At 38.2% G+C, this 9,062-nt stretch overlaps 1 protein-coding gene across 3 annotated transcripts in view; it reads left to right on the top strand.

Annotated features, from left to right (window-relative positions):
- The window catches only part of LOC108658244 (phospholipid-transporting ATPase ABCA3), a 124,753-nt gene that overhangs the window by 113,636 nt on the left and 2,055 nt on the right, over positions 1 to 9,062 (top strand). Inside the window, exons 1-9 of one of the 3 annotated variants that reach the window (XM_030389711.2) lie at positions 202 to 543; positions 609 to 1,203; positions 2,103 to 2,246; positions 2,318 to 3,553; positions 3,974 to 4,253; positions 4,319 to 4,832; positions 5,706 to 6,391; positions 6,449 to 6,587; positions 9,061 to 9,062. The exon at positions 9,061 to 9,062 is cut by the window's right edge and continues 181 nt beyond it. In XM_030389711.2, the coding sequence (XP_030245571.1) occupies positions 326 to 543; positions 609 to 1,203; positions 2,103 to 2,246; positions 2,318 to 3,553; positions 3,974 to 4,253; positions 4,319 to 4,832; positions 5,706 to 6,391; positions 6,449 to 6,587; positions 9,061 to 9,062 (3,814 nt within the window). In that variant the 5' untranslated portion in view covers positions 202 to 325. Of the gene's footprint in view, positions 1 to 201; positions 544 to 608; positions 1,204 to 2,102; positions 2,247 to 2,317; positions 3,554 to 3,973; positions 4,254 to 4,318; positions 4,833 to 5,705; positions 6,392 to 6,448; positions 6,588 to 9,060 lie in introns of those variants that run through there. The other 2 variants (XM_089264606.1, XM_089264604.1) reach the window with 2 other exon arrangements.

Raw genomic sequence — 9,062 nt, forward strand, 5'->3', positions numbered from 1 at the left:
TGTAACATTGAAGATATCGATGTATTGCAAAGCAATTTTTTGTTTAAATTTCTGTTGCTGATTTTGTTAATAATTATTTGTATTTTTTGTTTTACTAAAATCAAGTACTGTCGGCCGATTCTTATAATAATTCGAAGTAAATCGAATGTTAAATTTGAATTCTGTGCGCTTTCTGTCAAGCATAGAAAAGTGTTAGTTACACAAGTTTTATTTAGTAATAAATGCACACTAAAAATTTAAAAAAATTAACGTGGAGTAGCTCACAGATGTACTAATTAACTAAGCCGATTACTTTTGATAGTAGTAAAAACACACCTGTTACAATATGCCGGCTACATTTGGTTTGCTCTTTCAGCACAATGTGCAAATCGAATTGGCTCTTTGGAGGCGCACTCTATTTGAATGGATAATCGTTATCATAATGTTGATTTTAATACTTGCCAATCCCATCTTCTATTCAAAAAGAGCGCTCTACAGCCGCACTGACTATGAGGGAGACCAGACCATCGTGTCCCATAAGCTGGATGATATCAATATACTCACGTAAGCTAAATGCAAATACATATACTAGTTGTATTTAATCAAGGTCCAAATGTTGCAACTGATAGGAGCCTGGTCGACTCAAAGCGCGAGCAAACCAAATATAAGCTGGCCTACTCGCCGGATACACCATTTGTAAAAAGGGTCGTCGATGTCGTGACATCTGTACTGGAGTTAAATAATTCCATTGGCTATAATGATCCAGAAACGTTGCAAAATCAATTTGATGAACGCACTATGCTGGCTGCTGTTGTTTTTGACAGATTGGATCAAGATCCTGATGCTATTCCAAAGGTACTCTCTGTATCAATACGTTTCCCCAGCGAGTTTCGAACAATTAGCCCATTTCTCACCGAAGACCGCCTATGGCTAACTCGATGCTCAGGCGTTGTTAATTCAAAGCGAGATAATGCCAAGGATAGTGACATAAATCAGGACATTTATATACGTGAGGGTTTCCTTCAGCTACAACATCAAGTATTTTTGGCATGGTTCCACATGCTACGAAGTCAAGATCCATCTAAAGCAACAGAGCCCCAAACGGAAGTTTTCAATGTGCGACTCCGTGTAGCCAACGAGCGCTGCTCTACAATGGACTTTGACGCTATTCCATCCTTTCTATTTAACTTTATCTATCTGTTACCGTTTATAAATGTCATACGGGTGAGTCCAACACTACGAGGTGGTTTCCATTTTCAATGAGAAATCAGGTTATAATGGTTTTGTGAAAAGTATGTAACAGGCAGAAGGAAGCACCGCAGATCTCATAAAGTATATACTATATTCTTGATCAGGGCGACGAGCTGAGTCGATTTAGCCCTCTCCGTCCTTTTGTATGAACGTCCAAATTTCAGAAGATATAAAAGCTAGTGAAATTGTGCATGCATACTCGTGTACATACATACATATACATATATACATATACCTTACGCAGTACGAGTTTATCATCAATTTTTCGATAGCTTATCCGATTTTTTTATTATCGAGAATCATCGATTTAATTGATTTCGTTTTTCAACCTAATTTAAACACAATTACACCTGAAGAATTCAGATTTACTGTGTATTTACATGTGTAATTTACAGATTTTGAATATCAAGCCCCTTCAACTCCAATTTGTAGTAATATTAAAAAACGTATGCCAAGTACTAAAAATTTGTGCTTTGCAGTTAAAAACACACTTTAAGTTATGATCTCGTTCTCTCCTACTATAAGAGAAATTATTTAACAAATAAATCTCATAATTTCGCCCACCCCGCGTCCAAGCGCATTCGCTGCTAACTGCGCAGTTAGCAGAGCGCCTGCTTATGCAAGTGTGGTGATGTATGTACATACATATGTATGTATATATGTATGTATGCATGTATGTACATACATATGTATTTGTATTTATGTGTGCACAAAAGAAGTGTAATATGATTAGAAAAGCAGCTTGGAGGGTTCAGCAGCATTTTTATTTGTTAAATTTCGTATTTATAATATCTTAAAATAGAATATCTACAGCATTTAGAAAGTTTGGAGTATTGGATTGTAGATAATGTAATAGTTTTATTTCCTTGTAGAGTATGGCTGCACAGATGAAGGACAATGTTATGACGCATCAGTGGCACTACGGATATAGTTTTTGTAAGCAATATACTTGCATAATGATTGTGCTGATGCTACGTCTTCTTTGCCTTGGACTTATAATAATGTTCGCAACTTTTGTAAGTTTCTTAAAGATCGTTTTTTGTATGCATGTGTTATAGCCTATAGTTTTTTTTTTTTTTTTTTGCAGATTTATTGGTCAGTCGTCGATGGGATATTTTCTCCAATAGCATTGCTGTCATTAATCGTGTTTGTGATTATCATTACGCTGGAGCTGATCTTAACGGCCATTATCATAGCAAAGATCTTTAAGGATGTAGTCAATGCGGTACTCTTTGCGATCATTATTTGGGCGTTTAATTATGCCGTCTTTGGGTTAATGCTCAAGCGATATTGGGACTTACACGGGCCTTATGTGTATTTTATATTGATGATTTTTTTCAGCAATCAGATACCGTATTTTATGCAAATGATTCATCGACTGATTGATGAACCGGGCACCCTCCGTCCTATAGACTATTTTTCACCTTTTGTTTCTGGACTTGTATATATATTAGTTTCTATAGGTATTCTATGCCTTCTGCAGTGGCGGATGCCCGGACGATTGTTAAGTAGGCGTATGATATATAAAAGATGTCGAAAGCACACTTTGGACAATACCCCCATCCATTTGGGACGAACGCCTAGCTGGCACAATTTCGAGTTTGGAGATGTTGGCAGCTCGGAGATAGTCCGACTGCGCCATATATTTACGGCACATCGTACATCTGAACGCAAAATATTAAAGAACATCTCAATTCGATTATATGTGGGTGAGATCTATGTGCTATTGGGTCATATGGGATCCGGAAAGCTAACCTTACTGCGCGTATTATGTGGGCTTAAATATCCATTACGGGGTCACATCCTATATATGGGCGAGGATATTTATGAAGATATACGTCGCAGTCGGAAATTTGTGGATTTTCGAAGCTATGAGAATGGTCTTTTCCCTCATTTATCGATTGAAAAAACTATCAACTATCATGTGAAACTAAAGCAGAGTGATTGGGATTCGGATCGTTATAAATCAGAGTGCAAAAAGTGGTTAGACCTTATCGAAACGCATATTGCAGAGCGCTGGCAGCCAATCGATACACTTACCTACGGTGAAAAACGTGTGGTCGCACTTTGCTGCGCAATAGCGGGTGATACGAAACTAATTGTCTTCGAGGAGCCTACAAAGGACATGACGGCTCGCGAGGCGAAAATATTCTGGAACATTGTGTCTGCCGAAAAGGAGGACCATGCTTTTCTAGTTGCCACCCATAGCATCGATGAGACTGACGCCATTGCTGACCGAATTGGCATCCTAAGCATGGGTGTCCTGGAAGCCAGCGGTACTCCCTTCTTTTTACGTTCAAAATTTAGTAGCTTTGTTGAGCTGGTAAGTTGAGAGTTTTTATGATATAAAACGAGAGGTTTTCATGAAAAGTTAACAGATACACAGTTCTATTTGAGTTACTATAAGTACTGATTTCCACCTTTTACTTTTCGAATTTCGATTTGTCTTGGCTTAAAAATCTTTGTTGATTTTACTGAAGAGTTTCCCTGGGACTTCCCCTCCAATGACAAATCTCTTTTAAGAATCGAATAAAAACTTCAAAAATAGGTTAATGCGCTTTACAAAGATTGTCGAATGAAGTCAGTTAGGTCCCTAGCTAAATTCCATTGGAGGCGCATAAACTTAATACGATCAAATATAGTATTCCTTCTTGTACTTTTTCTTTTTCTTGACCCCATTTTTCGGCAACAAATGTAATGAGTCTCATCGAATTGTCTTACAAAATTAATTTCATTTTGACAGATTATAATCAAAAAACCCCATGTATCGGATACGCCAATAACAGATTTTATAGCCAATTACATACCGGAGACGGAGCCGGAAAATGAAATCGGTGACACGTTAACCTATAAGATAAATGCACGACATAGGCCGCGTTTGCAGAAAATGTTAATACATTTGGAGAACGAACGAAAAAAGTTGGGCATTGAGAATGTCCAAGTTGTGGGCTCTGAGATGTCAGACATTTACATGAAGCTGGCGACATCTTTTCGTCTGCAGCAGCAAATTATCCCCGATGTCAGTAAGTAAATCGATAAGTTTGCAATTTATTGATTAATCGATTATCGATTTTATACACAAAACTAGCGCAAACCTTCAAGTACTCTGTGGTATCGAAGAAAAAGCTAAAAAAGCAACAAGTTCGCGCCATGTTCTATAAGAAAATGATCCATACGGCACCCAATGTTTGGCCCGTCGTCATGATATTTTCATGTTTCTTTCTTATCGTGGTTATCACGCGACTAGCAATAGTGCTGAATGTGCCCAATGTACGAAAGAACTCAATACCAATTGGGTTCCTAGGCAGCGAGGAATTCTTGAAGACAATTCCAAATATCAATAATTGTGGATACATTGAGATCAAAACCGTGACTAACGTGCCAACATACAGGAAAGCCAATGGATTATCTCGCACATTTGATGCCAATTCGTTTTCATGTGAGCAAGGCCAATATAGACACACTTTGGCCAAGAAGGTGGAGCTGACCAGCTTGGGTGCAGTCGAGCAAGGCGGACAGCAGGACATCAGTGGCTATATTAGTCAGGATACGTTCCATTCAGCACCCATGCTACTGAACCTACTGCACAACATTATAATCCAGTAAGTATTGACAGTGCTAAATTCAATAGCTCAATTGCAATGCTGTTCCATTCCAGCTTTTAAAGTTTTGCTAGGTAATTTACTCTTTCTTCCATTTGACAATATTTATGTATACAACTCTACCATTTTAAGCGTTCCTATGCACCTGTTGGCACCTAGCCTATTGTGTTACAAATATTTCCGTTACAACCGTTTTGAATTCGCTTATGTTAATTGTTCCTAATTGTTGCACTTTAACTATTCTTAGTTATGGCATTGCTCTCCAATTCGTTTAATTTTTGTTTCATTCCCCGTGTTTTTCATAGTTTCAATCAAATAGTTCGATTTTGCTCCTTTTCAACTATTTCATTCCATTTATTATCCTCGTTGAGTTCAAATTCTATAGTTAGTTATCGATTCCCAAATCTGCTCCCGTTATTTTGTTATCGATAAAAACCCCTATAGAGAAAATAAGTTATTTAAATATATATCCTACCTTTTAGAGCTAGAGTCCCAAAATTTTAAATGTAGATTCATAAGTATTTTATAGAATTTCGATTTTTGTTATAATTTACGCCCCACTTCAGCATCCACCTCCTCACCACTAGATTTGTAAAAGGCATATTTGCTTTTGCAAATGCACACATTTTAATATAATAATAATCTGAAAGTTTCATAAAGAAAGTCCATCCACAAGAAAAGTTATTTATGAATTAAGTTTCCATAGTACGCTTACCCTACAGCCAAGGCGCATATGCCTATGTGAGTCTGTGAAATATTGAAGTATCAGTTTCTCGAAAGGTTCAGGGGATCTCGTAGTCGAGCAGTCTCGACGATAGCTTTCTTACTGTTCTTAATGTTTTCATTATTCTTGTTCCTGGAAATCATTTACAGATTATCGTACACAAATAAGACGGACTATGCGACCCTAGTGGACAGCCATCCGATGCCGACCCCGCTAACCATGAAGATCAATCTGCTAGACAATGAGATAGCCCATATCAATGCTCCACTCGCAGTTGGTTGCATCTTGCCCTTGGTTATCTCAATTTTCATAATACCGATAGTGGAGGAACACATTTGTGGGCTGCGCGTGCTTCAGGTGATCGCAGGCCTACGACTGCAAATATATTGGGGCGTTAATCTGCTTTGGGATATATTTACCTATTTGATCTATTCGATAATTATTGTTATTATTGTGGCTTGCACGAATGTTGGTGACTTTGGCATTATTGAAAATCTGATGTTGTTGTTGCTGCTCTTTGTCTATGGGCTGGCCGCCTTGCCGATCACCTATGTGGTATCCATGTACATGAATAGGTCTATGGTGCGCGCCTTTCTCGTCTCCGTCCTGTTTCAGGGCCTCACGGGCCTGGTGCTCTACATTGTCTACTGGGACGTGGCCAATAGCAATGTCATTTTCTTTTATGGTGCGTGCCTGTCGCCAGGTTTCTCGCTGCTTGATGGGATTAGCAATATCTACATACGTTGCCTGGAGAAACGTTTGTGCCAGACCAAATGTGCGGCTGTTAAAAACTGCCAGCCCCATAATATGCACGAAATGGTGCCCCGTTGCAACTGTAAGTACTTTCCATATAGCAGCAAAACGCAGCTCTCATTGTTATTTTATTTAGCAGTTGATACATACTTTAAATGGGCCGATTCTGGTGTATTGCCAGCTTTGACCTTTATGATACTGGCATCGGCTATTGCACTACTCTTAATATTCTGGATCGAGCTGCATCGCAGGGAAAAGAAGTTTCATTCATCCAAAAAGTAAGTGACCTAACCACCTTTTTACTATGCTCAACTCGATATGGTATTATGAACCTTTGTATGCACACTTCTATTTGGGACTATTTAAAGCCATATATCATATGCAGTCAAAATAATTACAAAATAATTCGCCTGTACTGTGTATAAATATACATATACTATGGGCATGTAAATCTGTCCCATCTGCGGAAGATGACCTTCCTGTGTGTCACTAAAGCGAGTTATTTACAGCTTCAAAATCGACAAATATCAATCCTTAAATGATCGATGACAATATATTGCGTATACGACATTGAGTTGCTTTTCATGTTCCTATGTGACATTTCATATTCCAAGCATATTTATTTATGTCTGCCAATTATGATATGAATGCCAATCTTGACATGTTTGATCGCTTTCCATCTGATCGCAGGTGCTGCGATTTGGTCGAGCACACAGTTTTTATACCCTGAACCCATTGAAAATGGGAAATCAGAGTATAATAGTTTTGTAAAAAGTATGTAACAGGCAGAAGCAATCATCGCAGATCCCATAAAGTATATATATTCTTGATCAGGACGACAAGTTGAGTCGATATAGCCCTGTGCGTCTGTTATAGGAGCTAGAGAGCTGAAATTTGGCATGCATACTCGCGATTACCATACGCAGTACATGTTTGCCTTATTTTTATACCCTGAACCCATTGAAAATGGGAAATCAGGGTATAATTTTATTGTGTAAAAGTATGTAACAGGCAGAAGGAATCATCGCAGACCCCATAAAGTATATATATTCTTGATCAGCACGACGAGCTGAGTCGATATAGCCCTGTCCGTCTGTCCGTCCGTCCGTCCGTCCGTCCGTCTGTCCGTATGAACGCCGAGATCTCAGAAGATATAAGAGCTAGAGAGCTGAAATTTTGTGTGCATACTCGTATATACCATACGCAGTACGAGTTTGCTTTATTTTTTCGATAACTCACCCGATAACTTTTTTATCGAGAATAATCGAAAAATTGATTTTGATTTTTGAGCCTCATCGGAGTACTATTAGACGTAGAGACTTCAGATTTACTTTGCCTCCAATTTGTAAAAAACGTATTTCATGTACTAGAGACTTGTGCTTTGGAATGTACACACATTTTGGCCATATAATTACGCCCTGAAAATTTCATTAAGATCGTATGTTTACAAAAGAATCTATTCACCAAGTAAATTCTCATACTATTGCCCACACTGCAGCGCAGCCCAAGCGCAGTCGCTGCTTACTGCGCAGTTAGCAGAGCGCGGGCGCGTGAGGGTGGATGCATGTGTATGTATGTGTGCGTGCATAAAAGAAGTGCAGAATGATAAGAATATCAGCTTGGAGGGTTCAGGGTATCTCCTAGTCGAGCAGTCTCGACTAGAGTCTTCTTACTTATTTTGTTTTTTCAGCCTCATTGGAATACTATAAGACTTGTAGACTTCCGATAGTGTGTATTTACTGTGTATATACACATGATGAATACAAACATTTTGTAATTCACGGATTTTGGATACCACGCCCCCTTCGCCGCCAATTCGTAAAAAACGTATTTCAAGTACTAGAGACTATACAGAGAATATACATACATTTTAACGTTATGATTATGTCCTGAAAGTTTCAATTAGATTGTCCGCATACAAAAGAAATTATTCAGCAAATAAATTCTCATAATATTTCCCGAACTGCAGCGCAGCCAAGGCGCAGTCCAGTTAGCAAAGCGTGGGCTTATGCATATGAATGGATGTATATGAGTGTGTGCACAAAAGAATCTCAGAATGGGGGGTTCAGGTTATCTCCTAGTCGAGCAGTCTCGACTAGAGCCTTCTTACTTGTTTTATCTGGTTAATTAGCATTTTTTTTTTGTTCGTTGTCATTTGTAATTCTTCATGGACCTAATTAGGATAGGAAATCTATAGATTTCCTTATCTTAGTTGATTACAAACTAGATTGCGACTCTATCTGACAAACAACAGTCAAAACGTAAGCTTTGCATCATAGATCTAAGCACTAACTACATATATTATATGTAGGATTGCTAACATTTGTGGCATTTATGATATATGCCTTTCATAGCTGGTGGCTGGTTCTACTTTGGTTCCAAGGATTGATGTTTTTCATAAATTGTAAGTTCGAATCAAGTCTGTTTGTAAATCGTTTGAGTTTCGTGAAAATGATTTGCATGTGGTCCTTGAATTTTTCAAGAATTTCAGCATACATACCCAATACGGCTTAGCTGGAGGTGCAAATATACGCTTCTGGTTGGCATTCATAACTGTTTGAGTAATTAATTGGCTGCCAAAATATTTTGAATAAGTAGCAAATTGCTTAGTTATATAATTGGATTAGTCTTTGCAGCATATAAGGGTTTTGGCTGAAGATGCTATATAAGATTGGAATTAGTTTTGTACTTAGCAGCAAGCTTTTTACTTCAAAGTCAATGAACTATAATGCAAATTGTACGTCTCCATAGCT

This window comes from Drosophila navojoa, chromosome X (assembly GCF_054131105.1).
Source record: "Drosophila navojoa isolate 15081-1374.11 chromosome X, UAZ_NAV_1.0, whole genome shotgun sequence".
NCBI lineage: Eukaryota > Metazoa > Arthropoda > Insecta > Diptera > Drosophilidae > Drosophila > Drosophila navojoa.